Raw genomic sequence first — 19,823 nt, 5'->3', positions numbered from 1 at the left:
TGGTAGTTCGGGGTCGGTACCAACTGGTAATAATTGAATAAACTAATGGTGAATGCACGAACATAGAGTTTTAAAACAGCGTTTTCTCACCAAGATACATCTATATACATGCATAAAAATCCATTTGGCGTGTGATTGTATGTGTACCTTTCTATCATCTGGTTGGTAGTTGAATATTAGCAAATAACCAAATGGTCGAATAGCTAAATATCAACATCAACATCTAACAACTATGTACATGTAGCGGATTATTCGAATCCCAAACAGGCAACAAGCAGGTCGTTTAATGTTTGATTAAACCAACTACCAACTACCTCCCCCTTTACCGCCATACCTAATTTACACTCTCGGCCATTAAAGATACTTATATTCTCCACGAGCCGAAAAAAAGAAATGACTACAAGTATCTTCCATGGGCGAGAGTGTAAAATCGGTTCATTAAACCGAGCGTAGGGTGTTGTAAGGAAACGAGGTTTACCGAGTTTCCGCAGAACTCCTTGCGTGAGGGTTAGGATGAACCTATCTTACACGAGCGGCCATGGTAGATGCTTTTCAAGTCTCCCACACCTCAGTTAAACAAAATAAAGTTAAATTGTATTTTTGCGTTTGAACTTTTTTGTGCGTAGTAAACGTAAATACGTATGGATTTGTGATAATTCGTCGTTGTCATGCATATGCGCACAGTAATTCAGATTATGTTAATAGTCAATTTTTTCTTGAAATTGTTCTGAGCAGAGTGTAGCATTATTTCTTGAATCTGGGAGTAGGATTGTTATTGGCCCCAGCTTGAATGGAGCGTGAAAACTTTTTTATGGTGCCATTTGAAGCGAGAAATAATTAATTAGGATTCTAAATATTGCCACAAGACAAAGTTTCCATAATGCTACTGACGACGGTCTTCAACAATGGAGGTAATTGTGTGATGACAATAAAAAAGGAATTCCATACGGGTACTTGTTTTATCTTTGCCCGTGGCCAAGATTATAAGTATCTTCCATGGCCGAGAGTGTAAGATAAGTTCATTCCGACCCGAGCGTAGGGTGTTTTGCTGAAACGAGGTTTACCGAGTTTCCGCAAATCACCATGCCCGAGGGTCGGGGTGAACCTATCTTACACGAGCGGCTCTGGTAGATGCTTTTTCTCCCACCTCAGTTAAACAAAATTAAGTAAAGATGTATTTTCTGTTTGAACTCTTTTGTGCTTAGTGGAAATAATTACGTATGGATATGCGATAATTCATAGGTCTCATGGATATGCGCGCAGTGATTCAGATTATGTTAATAGTCAAATCGGTCTTTAAATAGTTCTAAGGAGAATGAAACATTATTTCTTGAAATGTGCGTGAAAACCGTTTTATGGCGACATTTGAAGCGAGAAATTATTAATTAGCGTTCTAAATATTGCCACAAGACAAGGTTTCCATGATGGTACAGACGACAGTCCTCAACAAGGGAGGTAATTACAATGTGGCGACCACTAAAAAGGAGTTCCATACGGGCATTTTATCTCCGCCCGTGGGCAAGATGAAAATTGCTAGCATGGTTAAATTATTGGATCTACTTATTTGAGGTGGGAGAAAAGAATTTCGCATAGTCAAATTTTTGGATCTGCTTTACTAAGGTGGGAGAAAGCTACTTTTTTAGCGATCAAACATTTGCGTGGTGGGCGTCCCACGGGTAGCGGCGCAACAAACACTTTTTTCAAAAAGGGGGTATTTAGAAATATGAATTAAAATACCAATAAAACTAAAAAAAATAAGCATAAAAGAAAAATAAGATTCGTTCATATCAGTGTAAGATTGTATTTCATTTCACTCGTGATCATAGAAAAACTATAATTTCACTCGTGGCTTCGCCACCCGTGAAACTATTTTATCTATGAGACTCGTGAAATAAAATACGATCTAACACTGAAATCAACAAATATCCACTATATCCTTTGGAAGGTGAAAAGAGTGACATTTATTATTAAAACAAACTTATCATTTTTTAAGTGAAAACTCACCCATTTAGTTCCGTGTCCATTGTTCTCCTGCCTTTTGAACATGACCCTTGAGATTATAACTTGGATCAGGTTAAGCAAATATATTTCAAAACAGTATTGTGATAGTTTTGATCTTCTGTATGTTGCTCTATGTACGTTGGCACAGAGGTGATATGAGCATGCTTTATTTTATCTCGTGCTTTCGTGCGGACGACATACTTAGTCGTGCACACGACATACTAAGTCGTGCACACGAGATACTAAGTCGTGCGCACAAAATAATTAAGTCGTGCGCACGAAATAGTTAGCCAATCAGAATACATTTTACAGACATGAATGTCTTTTAAAGAAAAGTAATATTGAGTCATCAGAACGTTTTTTCCGAAAGTATTGTATGTATCTTTACTGTATTTATGGAACGCCAAATCTACATATGTATACTCGAATATTTGGAGACCTTGTCAAATAATTAGAGACCTTTTTAATTCAATTACAGAGGGCTCCTGAATAGAACCAATGATATCATCAGCTATATATAGTAAAGCTCTCAACATCCCCGTCTGTAATTAAATCTGAGATATCTCCAAGTCATTTTCCTATAATGTTTTGTTTTCAAATTTACCCGAAATAGTGTTCTCAATAATTGAACTATAGAGCTGGACTTATAGAATAATAGTTCAAATCGTGTATGGACAAGTACGTATCACGGTGTTAGAAATGGAGCTACAAATCAGGTATTGCCCTCATTAATTGAATTAGAAAGCGACAATTGAATCGTTGCTAGCAAAAATTATATAATTATAGCAACAAATAATTAGAGACCTCTTCAAATCGATTAAAGAAGTCTTCGATCGATTTGAAAAGCTCGTCAAATCATTTGAAGAGGTATGTAATTTTTGGAAGAGCTCTTTAAATATTTGAGATTAAAGATTTGGCGTTCCATAATTATTTATGTTACTATCTAAAACAGTCAAACATTTTAAGATACAGATTACAAACAGCAAGGTCATCACGATGCAGTTTGTGAATTGGAGGGCGGCGAGGACGCGCTTTCCTGTGAAGGTACATCGGCATCTGTATGTAATGGCGCTCTGCACCCAGCAGTAGATCGTGCCGAACCCGAACGCAGAGAAGGCGCCGATGTTGTGGGGCACAAACTGAACCTTTGTCTGAAATTGGAACAATTGTAAGAAATACAATGTACAGACACTCATGTTTCATTTAATATATATTCATATTATACCAATAAGTTTTCAATTCTTGTTTGACATTTTCTGACCGAAAGAACTATAGATTCCGCCTAATACATGAGACTGACACAATCGTACGTTTTGGTCTGTATAATCTCATAACTGGCTACACTGTATACACACTTGGAATCTAGATATAGACATAAAATTCTACTTTATTCCAACAGTGCACTGTTACCTGAAAGTTCGCAGCAATGGTGAGTCCGAAGGCGGATACAATGCCGAGGTAAAGGCCGGCCAGGTTTGAACAGAACGAGCGGTCCGTGCCTGCCGTTCCCCTACACAACAAAAACGTCTTCACGAACAGGTAACGCAAGATCACGGTCATACCCACTGTAAAATAGGTGAAAGATGATGACGATAGTTAAAGTTGAAGAGGAGGGCTGAAGGTGTAACAAACCTATTAAACTGAGACACTAACTTGAGCCTTAGCAATTAACCGCGTTTTGTTAACTCTGTTTGCTGACTTTTTTTGTAGTAAAAAGTAAATTATCTGTTTTAGAATTAAGGCTTTCTCTTACGACTTCAGTGAGCAGACTTACACAAGACAGCGCCAATGTTGACCATCTGTGCGAACACACACCGCTCTGGGGCCTCTATCGCGGTGTGGCTGAAACAAATACGGACGAAACATGAGACAACACATGATGACAATTGGTCAACAAGTATGTCGGAAAAGCAAACGTCGTTTTAAACCAATGGTTGTCCTTAGAGAAACAAGTAGTATCTCGCCTTATGGTTGGGAAGAATGCCTCCGTGTGGTTGTACGACACTGCAATGGCGTACCTGGAATGGACATTAACATTATATAATCAGTGTGTATGGTGTTGAGAATATTTCAACTTCGAAGGTACGATTCCATGCATATTCTCTAAATATGATTTCTGGAATTTAAAGTGGAACCATTCTAATGTGTTATCCCATTTTTCTATCAATACTGAATGAGGCCTTATAATGGTATCTAAGAAAGCTCGGCATCAGGATGAATACAACGACATATCTGGCATTGTTTCCGGTAGTCAGATTATTCTGGCAGGAAACATGCCGGTAATTTATCATTTATAAAGGTCGGTTGAAGAAATTAATTAATAAAAATAACTGCTCTCCAGTGACGTAATTCTGGCTGTTTTTGTTCAAGTCCCTATAGATGTTCAAGCGGGCTTATCAGCATATACATTTTTTTCGAAAGAACTTAACACCTGGATTGAAAACAGCGTTTTTTGGAGATGATTAAAAAAAATTAAGGTAGAAAAAACAACAAACCTGCAATGCCTGCAAGAATGCATTGCAGATTGTTTTCACAAAAAAAGTAATTATCTTGAATGCACCCATGAACGGAGGATCATTAAGTGAGGCTCGGCATCAGACGAATTAAATGCGCACATGGGGGTATCAACCCCAGCGCTGTTAAAACTGCGGTGGTCAACGACTTAATTAGCATAACCATATCTGCTCCAATATCTGCTCTACGGAGTTCTGCATATTAAGTAGCTTGCGAAAAGTAGCGCAGAAATGAGTATTCATAATGTGTTATGCGGTTAATATAGTGCGAGTAAACTGCGTTTTTGAGTAATTACGCAATTAAAATAATAGAAAATGTATTGTATACAAACAGAATACGCAAATAGTTTTAAATGAACGCGTACTGAGTCAAAATAAATTATTTTATATCAATGTGTTTACCTTTTGGCTGCGGCCTAAGAACTAGATACTAAATATAAAATCCGGGTTATAGGAATCGGACAGGTTTATTCCCCAGAAATTAACCCGGAGAACTCGTTAACACCTGGAAAATAACATGGATCTTATGGAAGATGCAATGGAATGCTCATTTGGCATCAAATATCAAACCCAAATGCTTTAAATAATATCAAAATGTTTCACTTTATCCTATAATTAGTATTTTTTGTTACTGTACTTTATTCATTGGTATACTATCTATATTTAGCAAACCTAAATCGGCTCATGACGGTAAAGTTGGAAGGTAGTTGGTAATTGGGGATTCGAATATTCAACTACCTACTAGTTGCCAGTTGGGGATTCGAATATTCAACTACCTACTAGTTGCCAGTTGGGGATTTGAATATTCAACTACCTGCTAGTTGCCAGTTGGGGATTCGAATATTCAACTACCTGCTAGTTGCCAGTTGGGGATTTGAATATTCGACTACCTACTAGTTGCCAGTTGGGGATTCGAATATTCAACTACCTGCTAGTTGCCAGTTGGGGATTCGAATATTCAACTACCTGCAGGCGTTAGTTTCATTAAACGAGTGTCGGTCGATGGTAAAATGTCGCGGCTTTGTGTATATGTTGTAGAAGCAAATACAATTGATTGATGTTGATGATTGATGTAAAAATGGAAACGCACCGAAACATAAATGTTTATAATACTTTTCGTTTTGAAGTCAACAAATCGCTGATTTTTTTTTAAAATGTTACCTAATGCACCAGTCAATTGTAACCATGCACCCCCCCTTCCCCCAGGTCCGGGGTATACCGGGGATAGCCGGGGAAATCGGCCGTGTTTTTACCTTTCAGGTGGCCCCGCAGTGGCGGGTGAATGCGGTGGTTTTGTCTTCGCTTGAATATAGCGGGGAATGGGCCTTACCTAGGGTCCCTGGGTTCGGGGGCATTTGGCGGGGATTTTACCATCTGTTCGTCTTGCGGGTTTGGCTGGACCGAAAGTCAAAGTCCCCGCTATTCCCCGGACCTGGGGGGGGGGGGGGCGTGGTTACAATTGAGTGATGCATAAGTATGTTTGCATAGTACAACTAGCGGTCCCAGGAGGCGCCCCCATCCCTAAAATCGTCCAAGTGTACTTTATATTTTAATATACGGAGTTATGGGTAATAAAACACGCGAAAAATAAGCCATTTTGGACTCGAGATAGTTGTGATTTTCGTGGGGTCCCCCTCCCCTGCAAACACTTAAACAAAATAAATTCGCTGATGGAGGGGCGCAAGTCAAAAGCTTACGCCTCTCAGTTACGCACTCTCTAACGTCTTACTCTGGAACCGCCCCTGCACTTGCTATATAGTCTATCAGGCGAATGAAATGTGAATTACGCTGGGAATAGTTGAACCAGGGGAGGACTTACAAGATAATAAACTTCCGGGTAAGAGCTTTAATTCTAACCACGGCTAACTGTCAAGTAACTTTCAAGGCGATAGCGAGACGCTGTGATGACCAGCGGAAGGCAGATGAGAGATGGACAAAAACAACAACAACAACAAAGACAAAAAAACTAGAAAAAGAAACAAAACAACAACAACACACCTTTCAATACCTTCCTCATTTTCCAAAAACCTGTCTCCTTCTGAGGCAATGGGAAGCATTGGCACACTCATTATTGTTCTTTGTCTTCCACTATAATTTCCTTACGAAACCAAGAGAACGACAATCACTATGACAAATATTTACAGTACTCCTATATCGGATATTGAAATGATTAAATCACACATTTTCCCACTGTGAACCACAGGTGTCCGTCACATAGCTCAATTACTAATATTTTAGTGATCAAGCTATGTGACGGACACCTGTGGTTTCAACTGAGTGCAAGATGAAGTTGTTCTATAAATGAATACACGGAATTCCCCCCTTAATTCACGTAACATACATTTATACTGTAACCTACTTTCGATTCAATCGTCGACAAGGGCGGTTCCAGGATTTGACTTTTGATGGGTAACTTACGGGCGTAAGCGGCGTAAGCGTTTTACTTGCGCATCTCAACCAGAACAGACATTTATTTTGGTTAAAGAGTTTGCATGGGGTTCAGAAAAAAATAACAATTTCTGGTCCGAAATGGTGCATTTTGGGCGTAAGGTATTACTTTTTTTTCTTCTGTATTGAGATAAAAAGTAAACTTTGAGGATTTAAGGGGGGCGCGTGCACTGGGTGCACCCCCTTTGAGCCGCCAGTGTATCCTAAAACGGTCCAATGACTCATACAGCCTTACAACCTAAAAAATGTTACCTAACATGATAGCACACATACAATAATACAATTGTGCTGATTTAAGCTTTGGGTATAATTTTAAAAGCGTAGTTAATATATTGCAATAAAGGGTTTTACCCATTTAATAAGAGTCCTTAAAGCCGAATTTAGTCAATGTGCCGAACATAAAAGGACATTCTACTGTGGCAATGTTTTTTTGAAGTCTCTAAATAGAATACGCAGTACTCTTTTTGTTGCAAAGATCAGTATAATCTATAACGACATCTATAAGTCGTATATTAAAACCTATATTCATGTTTTGATGAAACCCTGCTGATCAAGATTTATAATTTACGGTAGGAATAATTGTATGCGATTTGTTTGCTAAAATCTTTGCAAATAGCTTATAGTCGATATTTAAAAGGTATATTGGACGCCAATTTTCAAGGTGTGGATCAACCTTATAAAACAATAACGAAAAAACGCATTGTTTTTTACGCGTACCTGAGCACGAAATGCTCAAGGTGAGCTATTGTGATCGCCCTGTGTCCGTCGTCCGTCGTCAACAATTTGACTGTTAACACCCTAGAGGTCAAAATTTGTGCACTTTCTTAATTAAACTTGGTCAGGATGTTACCCTCAATAAAATCTTGATCGAGTTCGATATTGGGTCATCTGGGGTTAAAAACTAGGTCACCAGGTCAAATTGAAGGAAAATCTTGTTAACACTCTAGATGTTTCATTTATGACTGTAACTTCATGAAAGTTGGTCAGAATGTTTATATTAATAATCTTTAAGTCACGTTTAAATCTGGGTCATGTGCGGTCCAAAACTAGGTCACCAGGTCAAATCACAGGAAAAGCTTGTAAGCACTCTAGAGGTCACATTTATGACTGAATGTTCATGAAACTTAGTCAGAATGTTTATATTAATTAGTGTTAAACCAAGTTCGAATCTGGGTCATGTGCGGTCAAACACTAGGTCACCAGGTTATATTTAAGGAAAAGCTTGTAAACACTCTAGAGGTCACATTTATAAATGTTTCTTTATGAAAGTTGGTCAGAATGTTAACATTTATTATCTCTAAGTCAAGTTTTAATCTGGGTCATGTGCGGTCAAAACTATGTCATAAGGTCAAATCACAGGAAAAAGCTTGTTAGCACTATAGAGGTAACATTTATGACTGTATGTTCATGCGACTTAGTCAGAATGTTTATATTGATTACCTGTAGGCCAAGTTCGAATCTGGGTCATGTGCGGTCAAAAACAAGGTCGCCAGGTCAAATTTAAGGTAAAGCTTTTTAACACTCTAGAGGTCACATTTATAACTGTATCTTCATGCCAGTTGGTCAGAATGTTTATACTAGTAATCTCTATGTCAAGTTTGAATCTTGATTAATTGTGGTCAAAAATTAGGTCATTAGGTCAAATCATAGGAAAAGCTTGTTAGCACTCTAGAGGTCACATTTATGATTGTATGTCCATGCAACTTAGTCAGAATGTTTATATTGATTACCTGTAGGCCAAGTTCGAATCTGGGTCATGTGATGTCAAGAACTAGGTCACCAGGTCACATAATAGGTAAAGCATGTTAACACTCTAGAGGCCACACTTATGACCGTATGTTCATGGAACTTGATCAGAATGTTATTGTTGATGATCTTTATTGGATCAGGTGAGCGATACATGGCCTTCAGGGCCCTCTTGTTTAATAAAGGATACTTCGCAATTCTCGTAACTTTTATAAAATAATTAAATACAATATTTCCAATTATATCCCAAAAGGCTTTATAAAATTCAACTCATAGACCATCAAGACCAGGTCCCAGTGGGGGAACCGGTCACTTGGTGCCACGGAATGGTCTTGTGCGCTAAGAAAATCGACCAGCCTCGACGTACTGTGGACGTTCAGCTTTCAGAGAATGTGAACTTACTTGTAGTATACAAAATACTCCTTTAATTCTGATCATTGCCTACAAAGAGAGTATAACAAATTATTTACAAATGTCCATACTTAATAAGACCTATGATCTGTAACAGTACTTTAGGGAAATAAGAATCATAACAATGTTCATAAGCATATGACTTACATACGCAGGGGTGGATATCTTTTAACCTTGCATAGCAATACACAGGGAAATAACCCAGCTTACCAAGAAGTTGGAGTATGAACGCCAAAACAAGTTTGCAAAATCTGAGGTATATATTAATTGATAATGATAAAGGATGTATGTCAATCCATTGAACATGCAATGGTTTTTTATGCTACTGGTTATTTTTCGACTATTTAACTAATTTCACTGCTAGAGCAGTACAGCCATGAGGGAGAAAAACGCACTGAATTAATTATGTATTGTATTTCTGAATTCCATCCCCTGTAGTAAATTATTATAATTAGTATGCAATATTGCAACAATGAGATCAAACCCAGAACTGCAAGGAATTTTCAAGTTTATAGGAGATCTCCCTTTCATATCCGTGTTTTAATGTGTGCTTTACTGCTAATGTACGCAAAATAGCCCATACTGTTACATGAACTTATTCTTTAAAACAAACTTTATTCCAGGTATGTTTTACAGACTGATTTTCATTGAAATCTGGTACTTTCGAGTATGATGTTGAACTCCACATGGACACGGTGGATTTTTTGTGGTCTATTGCAAAAGTCTGGAGCTCAAGCCTAAAAAATGCGTTCGTATCTTTGATCCAAGTAAAACAACAGGCCTTGCGACAGACTGGTCTTAAGATGGCATTGGCTTCTGGCTACTCCAAAAGCATTGCGCATGTCTCAAAGACGAACCATTATGTTGCAGTGATGGATGGAGGTCACGCTTGTGGGAAGTCGATTAACACATGCCGCGGAATCCCGTTACGCACCAATCGAGGGAGAAGCTCTAGACGTCGGAGGTGCTCTTGACAAGGCCATCTCTTCATCCTTGGATGTTATAAATTGATCATAGTTGTTGACCACAAGCCATTGTTGAAGTTGTTTGGTGATCGGACATTGGAAGACATTCCAAACAACAGGCTCCGAAACCTGAAGAAACCTGAAGAAAAAACATTACGCTACCGATTCCGAATGATACACATCCCTGGTGTCAAACACCGTGCTGCAAATTTTGTCTCCCGTCAGCCAAACGGCGATGCAGAAGAGCTCTACATTGAAGATGATGTAGTAACAACGTTTTCATCGATGATCGATTTGCCTCATTCTTCCGATATCATGCATTGTCTCCGGACACCACCAGCTGGTCTAGCATTTGTTGAAGAGCCTTTCATTGCAGCCACAACATCAAACTTGGACTCCCCGAGCATAAAGGCTGTCATATATAAAAGGTTTTGTATCGCCACCAACAGTGACAATAAGAGGCCCTGGTCGTACTCATCGAGTCTGGTATGCAAGAATGAATCCCGCCATAAGCATGCCGAGACACTCGAGGAGTTTTTTTCAATTTCGAGATGACTTGCACACTGTCGATCGTGTTGTCATCCCGACATTACTTCGAGAGGACGTTCTAACCGCTTTACACTCTGCACATTATAGAGTGACATCTATGGTTTCAAGAGCTGAATCCTAAATCTTTTCGCCCGGCATCACCCCTGCAATTAGCGCTAGATGTGCCACGTGCAACCTTTGGAATCGCAATGCTCCGACAGACCCTTGTGCCCCACCAAAACCATTGGTATCGCCTGATTACCCATTTCAATCTTTTTGCGCAGACTTTTTCCACTACAAGTGTTACAATTACTTGGTTGTAGTCGACCAATATTCAAACTGGCCTATCGTGGAGAAGGCTTCTGGTGGTGTTAATGGTCTCGTTGACTGTCTGAGACGTACTTTTGTTACATTTGGAATTCCTGATGAGCTCGCATCGGATGGTGGACCAGAAATAACCTCAGTAGCAACCTGCAAATTTCTCAATGACAGGGGTGTACATCATCGGCTTTCATCTGTAGTCTTTCTTCATAGCAGCTGTCATGCCGAGGTTGGAGTTAAAACAGTTAAGCGTATGATTACTGACAACACCTGATGGTAATCTCATTTCCGATGAATTCCAACGTGCCATGTTACAGTACAGGAACACACATGACGGAAATACGAAACTTTCTCCAGCTATGTCGTTTTGGCCACCCTATCCGCGACTTCATCCCAATACCTTCTGGTACATACAAGCCACATTACACATGGATGGAAACTATGGTAACCTTAGAGGAGGCATTGGGGAATCGTCATATGAGAGATTTTGAGCGATTATCTAAACATACTAAATGCCTCCATCCGCTAGCTGTAGGAGACCATGTGCGCATACAGAATCAAGTGGGTCCCATCAGCTGAATTGGAACAAGACTGGTATTGTCACAGAAGTGAGGCAGTTTGATCAATATGTTATCGGAGTTGATGGTTCTGGTCGAGTTACCCTTGCAAACACCCGTTCGCACACCAGCGGCTCGCTTGACACACCGTCTCCGCGGCCTTGTGGTTAAGCGTCCGCTTACGGAGCGGGAGGTCGTGGGTTCGATCCCAGGCCGCGTCATACCGAAAGACGTTAAAAGCTGGTACAAGTAGCTCCCTTGCCTGGCGCTTGGCATTTAAAGGGTAGTGCTTGGGAAAGTGGTGTACTCAGTACTGGTTCAACCCGGGAAAGTTGTATCCCGTGTATCGGTGCTTTACACCGAGCACGTTAAAGAACCAAGAGGTCTCTTCGCAAAGAGCTAGGGTATCGCACCCGGATTTCTTGTATCTCACTCTGTTTCTTCAAGTCTTCCAATGCCTGGATTTGACTGCGAATTGCTGTCACTTCTATCTTATGTCACTTATGGCAATTTAAGTCGTGATGGCGTCACGGCGGGGTCAAGCCATAATGCAGCCAATGGGCGCGGGCAGACCTTGATAAACTCAAATAAACAAACAAACGGCTCGCTTGACAATCATTGTTGATGCGGAGTCTTAGAAAGCCTAATTGACTGGACACACACGTGCCTCTGTAGGATTCTAGGGTATCCATGTCGTCGACTGTTACGGCTGCGAAAGCGACAACTCCGAAAATTGACGTGACACCATTAGTTGTGCGTTTACATTCACCAGATTACGGTGTGAAACAGGCAAGTCGCCGGCCTTCGATGATCGCCCTAGTCCCAGATGCGATACAAACCCAGCTTCCGTGCCCGCTGTCCCTGTGCAGTCGTCTGGTCCTCCATTGGCCATCACACCTTCTGCACAGCCACATTGATCCGATCGATTAACATAGAAAGCAACTTAGAATTCTGACTATAACACTCATGATTAATTCAGATAACATCAACAGCTGAGTAGAAATTAATGTGCAGTGTAATTGTTTTAATTTCACAAAAAATGACACTGACAATATTCAGTGCTCTTCGACGACTGAATAAAGTGTCTGTACAGATCACTTCAAGTCGTTTTTGTTCTTAATAAAACCGGACATTATCTTCATGTTTCTCTTATTCGATGTTGTAAGACTGTGGGGGAGGGGAGGGTGTTTATTATAGTGTTTACCAGTTATGTCTCTATCATTCCAGACCGTGTTCATTGCTAATAAAGAGTGAACGGAGTTAGATCACCTTAGCCAACACGGCAGAAACAAAGACTTTCCCACTCTCTTAAAAAGTTGATGCAACAGTTTTTTTTAAATATCAAAAATATAAAGATTGAGTGTGTAATACGTGAGTGGGACCCCCCTATATAGATTGAGTGTGTAAAACGTGCCCATATAAAATCACCGCAATTGATGCATTGTTGTTGATATTGAAAAGTGTTGTATCTAATTTAAAGCTGCACTCTCGCAGATTTACCATTTTTACAACTTTTTTATTTTTTGTCTTGGAAAGGGCAAGTTTTTGCGTTAATGTCTGCAAACCAATAATATAAGACTGCTGACAAAAGATCAGATCACAGATTTTCATATTTCTGTTCGAAAATTAATGTTTCATGGCTTAAACCGTTACTAACGGGTTAAGAAAAATTCGTAAAACATCGCTTTTTGAACTTAATTATAAAAATATGCGATCTAATTTTTAGTCAGCAGTCTTATGTAATTGGTTTCCATGGATTTTTACAAAACATTGGCTCGTACCAAGACAAAAAATAAAAAAGTTGTCAAAACGTTCAATCTGAGAATGCATGTTTAAATTACTTACTAGTATGCAAAACATAACCATTTAAATTGATATTGCTTTACGACCTGGTCCAAGATTCGAACAGAAAACAAATAGTATGCGATAAAATGATATTTACAAAATCAGCACTCTGCTGCTTAGGAGCAGTTAGTCCCTGAACATTCCAGGAAAGCACGGAAAGCTCACACTCTACGCTTTCATATTCCCGCACGGCCACTCAGTCGATGTATCTAGCGTATCAACGTTGTATTTATTACGTCTGGCGTATGCTATAATAAACTTTAAATGTAGTGTATTTGCAATGATACACAACTTACTATTCTCTTATTATTTTCTTCCGCGAATTGTTTAAACAATGACTGTGCGCCTTTTTCTTATCATGTATGTGTATGTACCATTGTATGTACCATTGTTAATATATGTGTGAATATTGTGTTTGTCCTCACGGGCCGTATGGCTTATTGGATTTGCAATTAACCATCTTCATCTTCTTTGTTACTATTTCTTCGGAAAATGTAACAATAGCAAAGGAATCTTTTTCACCAACATAGTTGTCCAAATAATTGTACGTTGACGGATTTTTTACGATTTTTGAGGGATCGAAAGAATCCCGTGTAACACGTCTATTATTTTAGAATTTAGACTAAACAACATAATTACTTTTTGGCAATCCATTGAAGACGTACTCAGACAGGAGTTTACTCGATATCATCATTTTAAACATATCTTAGCAAGGAACCCGCATCCATTTGAAAGCTTTACTAAAACCATTTGATGCATGCCGTTTTTTAAAAGTGTTCGATGTTTGCCTGTTGTTTGTTGATCAAGGGCAATTTGAAGAAATATGTCACACAGAATGATGGAACTCATTTTTCCCAGCCGTTGTGGTATAGAACATTTTGAAATGAACAATGTTTCCATTTTTATGACCAAACTTAGACATCGTATTTCGGTTATCTTTTTCTTATCTTTGGTGACTTGCTCTGTGAATTGGCGAAGGTAAGCATTTGTCTTTGATAGAAGTTATATGTTATTGTTTAAAAATGCAATTTGAACATGAATGTGATTTGGCATTAAAAAGTGTTATAAGACACAAGGGCTCTAGCTATAACGTTAAAATATAATATTATAAACTATAATAGTATAAGATATTTCAACATAGTAAAACTTTTCAGATTGAAATGTTAATGTGGATGCATATCGTCTGGCTGGCGCTGTTTGTGCGCGTGCCTGCATTCCTGTTGGATCCCCTCACGTGCCTTGTTCCCGCGCCGTGCCGCTGCGCGCCGGAAGAGGTCCGCTGTTCCAATCTGGGCATACACACTTCCCCGAACTTTACAGCCGCTCAGATGTTCGCTTCATCTGATGTGAGAATATACTTGAACAATAACTTAATCACGGACATTCTGGATGACTCGTTTTCTTCGCTCGCTACGTCGAATGCAACGCATTTTGAGTTTTATTTAAATGACAATCAGATTAGTAGTATTGAGGAAAATGCCTTTTCTGGAATCGAAAGTGAAGTGCATACGATAGATTTGACTAATAATAGCCTTACTTCACTTTCGAGCGTTCTTGGAAAACTAACGAATCTTCAAACATTGTTATTAAAAGACAATCCAATTCAAAGCTTGGCATCTTCAGCCATATTCCCATTAAGCAGAACGGTTAGCGAGCTGTCATTCAGTTTAGACAATTTCCAAAACTGGCCAAATGAACTTCATTTCTTTCGTAAGTTGTCAAAGCTGTACATAGATGGCTGGCAGAAGTCAAGCTTGCCACTGAGCTCCTTCGACGGGGTTGAGGGGACGATCACGTGGCTAGAGATCACGCGGTCCCGCCTTGATCGGATCCCGGCGGCCGTCTGCCACCTGAACAGCATCCGCCATCTGGAATACGTATCCAATTACGACACCAAGGCGCCTATCTTCGAGCCCTGCAATCACAACCTCTCAACCGTTCACTACCTAAGCCTGCGAGATAACAACTTACAATACTTTCCCGACGTGCTGTCAAGCTTTACCTCCCTTGGATTCTTGGACGTGAGTGGTAACAACATCCGTGTGATAGAATCAGACATGATTCCTGCCGGCTCCCCGCTCACACATGTCAACCTGTCTGGAAACGCCCTACAGCGGGTTCCTAGCGCCATCAATGCATTGACGAACTTGCGCTCGCTGTTCTTGGACAACAACAGGATCACGTCCATAGAGCGGTTTGACCTGCTCAATCTCTCACTGCTCCGCTCCCTCGACCTCTCCAACAACCCCCTCGAGTACATCTCGCCCGGAACGTTCTCTAGCCAGACAGACTTCGACGTGCTTAACCTTCAGCACACCAAGCTGGCCACAATTCCGCCCGCCGTGACGTCACTGTCGTATATAAATAGACTGGAGCTGCAAGGGACGCCAGTCCAGTGCTCGTGTCAAATGTCTTACCTGCGTGGCTGGGGGCTGAACGCCAGCGCCATCTTTGGCACGTGTGAAGGCACGGGGGAAGACGTAAATGACTTCATCACCAACTTCCTGCCTTACTGTCCGTAATCGTGCGGATATTTGGGCCATATTGATATTACCCAGACTGCGGCATATTTTGAACCGTTCTTACTAACAAGGTGGAAAAACTTATAATATGAAGTTTGTATTACGGACATAGACTATACTATATACATGTTACTATGAGTGTGTGTATGTATACATGTTTGTATGATTGTATTAATGTACAAGTCGAATAAAAAAAGTATTTATTGATTTCAATATATTATAGTGCTTCTCTATACAAGATGAGCACACGAACATATGTAAAAATATGTCGTTATACAATAATAATATGGATGCTAATTCATTAAATACAATGGCATAAAACATAAAAATGCATGTGTATACAATAAATAGACCATTCTCTACAACAATAAATTAAGGTTTAAGGCAGACCCTCCCTCAAGAAGGAGGAAAAAACATACATGTTTGTTAAATTCGGTACATTTTGTTTCGCTTTCGGTGTTTAACGCAATCGAATTTTTAAGTGGCCATCACATTGTTGAATATGAAACAATCTGAAATGATGCCAATAGTATGCGACAGTATACAAATATTCGTGGATTATTGCAAATAATCTCCAGTCGGTGAATGCTAACAAACATGACAATGATTAAATGATATAAACATTCAATGATCGGAGCAGTCCGATTGTTTCTGAAATGTCCCCTCAGGACAGGAGATAGAAAGCACCAAGTTAAGTAAAACAGTCCGTTTGACCTTTCTGAAAGAGTTGTATAGGCACTCATATATCCATGGTAAGCGCGCCTTGTGGCCACGTAGCCCGGGTTCATATATTTGTTCCACGTGTGGACGGCGGGGCATGGTTGTGTCTTGGCAGAGATCATGGTGATGGCCGGAGCGTCAGCAGATATTCCCTGAATCCACAGTGGAATTGATGTGAGTCTTCTATCACAGCCGTACTTTATACAAGACACTACCAAAACTCAGACCATATTGTCAACGCCGTCGACTTGAACGACATCGCCATTTTTAAGGTCATCATTCGAGATTTTGGCATCTGCTATCACAGTCACTCCATTTTTGTTACTGTTCAAGTCTTTAAGATCCAAACTAGAATGTTTGCGCTGAAAATATAAACAACATGTAGTTTAGCAAAGTACATATGTTTAACTAAGACCATGTGGCATCAAGAGTGTTGACAATGTCTGTATTTGTATAACACATTTGACCTAGTGACCTACTTTGACTCAACATAACAAATAGTTTTCATTCATTCTGGCTAAGCTTCATAAATATTGGGTACAAACGTTGGTGAAAATAATGCAATACCTCGTATGTCTCCTCTAGGAAGATTTTAGGATCATCGACACGCATGTTCCGAAAGTCCGGGGCAAACGTCAACGTGAACGTGAGTACTGAAAGCGCTAGGAGCCACTCCGTGATCGTTGACGTCAAGTACACCGCTCGCAACGTGTCCTGAAACAAAGAAGGTATTAAGTTGTCATGAAGCATAGTGTTACGGTTAAATGGGTGAGTAGTAAGACCTTTCGATGACCGTTCACTTGCTCCTGTTTCAGGGTTCATCAACATCCAACTGTTTTGCTGACATGCCTGTGGACAACTTAAATGATTTTCTATATGTTATGATCTATAATCTAAGAACACGCCGGAACTGTCGCTTCCCGGGGATAGGACGAGAGCTAGAGAGTACTCTTGACAGTTTTATCTAGGGTCCCGACAGGATTCCAGGACTTTGACGGACACGGATTAGCCTCCTGGAGTCGTCAGTTTGGCCGTATTTACATTTATTTGCATTTAATTAGGTATGAGAAGTACCTAAGATAAAGTTATCGATCTTGTTGTTTGTATAACATAATGTGAATTTTAATGGCTTCCTCCAATCTGGGTTTTTACATTCGTTCACGTTTATGTGAGTTCTACTTGTTGAGAACAACAAAAACCACTTTTGTACCAGACGAAGGGGCGATGTATTGAATGGCCTAATGGGTTCGAAAGTTGATTCTAAGGTTAAGGAGAGGACATAAAAGCTGACGTAAAATGTGCAGTCTGCCAGCAGTGACATTCTCCAGAACAGCTAACGTTAAACAAAAGTCGCCCCGGAATAACTGCTGCCTTGATAGAACAACTTTATCTCTCCTCTCATATCTGCCTTCCTGCGTTCGAATAAGATTCTGCGAGTTAGATAAGTCCGTCTCTGATAGCATGGGTATGCCCTTGGAATAAGGAAATGGCGATAGGTTGGTTAAAATAAATTGGTAATGCCAAGAAAAAAACTCACCCATTTAGTTCCTTGTCCTCTATACTCCCGCACTTTGTACACGGCCTTTGAGGTTCCGACTTGGATCAGGTTAAGGTAAAATACTTTATAACATTACTGTGATAATTTTGATCTTCTCTTAAAAAACACTATAATTATAAAAAATATTGCAACATACTAAAAGTTACATTGTCGACATATTCAAATCGTGCCTTATATTAGAATAGTAACCTTGAGTCATCTGAACGCTTTCTCCGAAAATATTCAACTTTATTTCGGTAACTTTCTAAAGCAACCCATAATTTAAGGATACATAGTACAAGCAGCAAGGTCATCACGATACTGTTTGTGAACTGGAGGGCGGCGAGGACTCTCTTTCCTTTGAAGGTATAGTGGACCTTGTAGGTGAGGGCGCTCTGCACCCAGCAGTAGACCGTGCCGAACCCGAACGCGAAGAAGGCACCAATGTAGTGGGGCACCCGCTGGACCTGAGTCTAAAATAGAAACAATGGCCGGGAAATTAATGTACATACAAAAATCTTCCATGTTACCTTCATAAATTCATGTTGTTTTTTTTTATTTTATTATTTCATGTTTTCAATTCTTGTAACTTTCGTTCGCGACTATTACATTGGACTAGACACACAATCCTGGGTGTTTTTGCTGCACAAGACTAAATTTTGTCTATTTACAATTTTATATCTGGCTACGCAAAATCTTATTTCGGGCTATACATAATATTATTTCTGGCTACGCAAAATCGTATTTCGGGCTATACATAATATTATTTCTGGCTATATTTACACACCATACAGTGTAGTTACCTGAAAGTTCGCGACCATGGAGAGTCCGAAGGCGGATGCAATGCCGAGGCAGAGGCCTGCCAGGTTGACGCGGAACCAGCGGTCTGTGCCTGCCGTTCCCTTACACAACAAAAACTTCTTCACGAACAGGTAACGTAAGATCACGTTCATACCCACTGTAATATACGTGACAGGTGTTTTATATAATCAAAGTCAAAAAGGAGACAATAACTTGAACCATAGCAAATAAACGCGTTAATTGTGTTAATGCCGTGTGCTTGCTTTATATCTCTACTTAATTAATGATTAAATGAAGACAAAAAAATGTTCTGGCAAAGTTCCTGTTTTAAAATCAGGGTTTTTCTACGATTTAAGTTAGAATACTTACACATGACAGCGCCAATGTTGACCATCTGTCCGAACACACACCGTTCCGGGGCCTCTATCGCGGTGTGGCTGAAACGAAATACGGACGGAACATGATGTGGAGGGCAAGTTTCTGTAGACACGACTATAAATAATGTCAGTTGGTCAAAAAATGTAGGGAAAACAGGTTGTTGTTTATTAAACCAATATATGTCCCAAGAGAACCCGGGAGTTTCTCACCTTATGTACGGGAAGTCTGCCTCCGTGTGGTTGTACGACACTGCTATGGCGTACCTGGAATGGACATACACAAACAGTCATTATAATCAGTGTGTATGGTGTTTAGAACTTCGAAGAACGCCGATTATTCAAATATAGAATAATGTTATCGTATGTTGTGTTTGTTCACTAAAGTTATCAGGATGTTGTTGAATACATCAGTGTCAATACTTTCAGCAAGTTGAGGATCTAATTATCTAGATTTAAAAAAAATCACAACATCAACAAATCATATTTAATAGACTGGGTCTGGAAAAGCAATGCGTCTGATGTTGTATGTTA

At 39.8% G+C, this 19,823-nt stretch overlaps 2 protein-coding genes across 2 annotated transcripts in view; one reads left to right on the top strand and one right to left on the bottom strand.

Annotated features, from left to right (window-relative positions):
* The window catches only part of LOC128231061 (uncharacterized), a 32,087-nt gene that overhangs the window by 2,688 nt on the left and 9,576 nt on the right, over positions 1-19,823 (bottom strand). Inside the window, exons 4-22 of the mRNA XM_052943480.1 lie at positions 19,503-19,556; positions 19,285-19,352; positions 18,918-19,072; positions 18,407-18,587; positions 18,115-18,173; positions 17,145-17,291; positions 16,805-16,939; positions 15,312-15,625; positions 15,066-15,203; positions 14,570-14,670; positions 12,254-12,390; positions 10,926-11,083; positions 10,054-10,223; positions 6,513-6,612; positions 3,966-4,019; positions 3,776-3,843; positions 3,412-3,566; positions 2,972-3,152; positions 2,005-2,063 (exon numbers count right to left, since the gene is read on the bottom strand). Coding sequence (XP_052799440.1) covers positions 2,005-2,063; positions 2,972-3,152; positions 3,412-3,566; positions 3,776-3,843; positions 3,966-4,019; positions 6,513-6,612; positions 10,054-10,223; positions 10,926-11,083; positions 12,254-12,390; positions 14,570-14,670; positions 15,066-15,203; positions 15,312-15,625; positions 16,805-16,939; positions 17,145-17,291; positions 18,115-18,173; positions 18,407-18,587; positions 18,918-19,072; positions 19,285-19,352; positions 19,503-19,556 — 2,434 coding nt within the window. The remainder of the gene's footprint in view (positions 1-2,004; positions 2,064-2,971; positions 3,153-3,411; positions 3,567-3,775; positions 3,844-3,965; positions 4,020-6,512; positions 6,613-10,053; positions 10,224-10,925; positions 11,084-12,253; positions 12,391-14,569; positions 14,671-15,065; positions 15,204-15,311; positions 15,626-16,804; positions 16,940-17,144; positions 17,292-18,114; positions 18,174-18,406; positions 18,588-18,917; positions 19,073-19,284; positions 19,353-19,502; positions 19,557-19,823) is intronic.
* On the top strand, positions 14,296-16,209 carry LOC128231791 (leucine-rich repeat and death domain-containing protein 1-like). The gene is made up of 2 exons (XM_052944987.1): positions 14,296-14,313; positions 14,490-16,209. The coding sequence occupies exon 2, from the start codon at positions 14,496-14,498 to the stop codon at positions 15,855-15,857; it is 1,362 nt and encodes a 453-aa protein (XP_052800947.1). The 5' UTR covers positions 14,296-14,313; positions 14,490-14,495; the 3' UTR covers positions 15,858-16,209.

This window comes from Mya arenaria, chromosome 4, assembly GCF_026914265.1.
Source record: "Mya arenaria isolate MELC-2E11 chromosome 4, ASM2691426v1".
Classification (NCBI taxonomy): Eukaryota; Metazoa; Mollusca; class Bivalvia; order Myida; family Myidae; genus Mya; species Mya arenaria.
The sequence above is the reverse complement of the archived record's forward strand: the minus strand, read 5'-3'. Positions and strand labels throughout refer to the sequence as shown.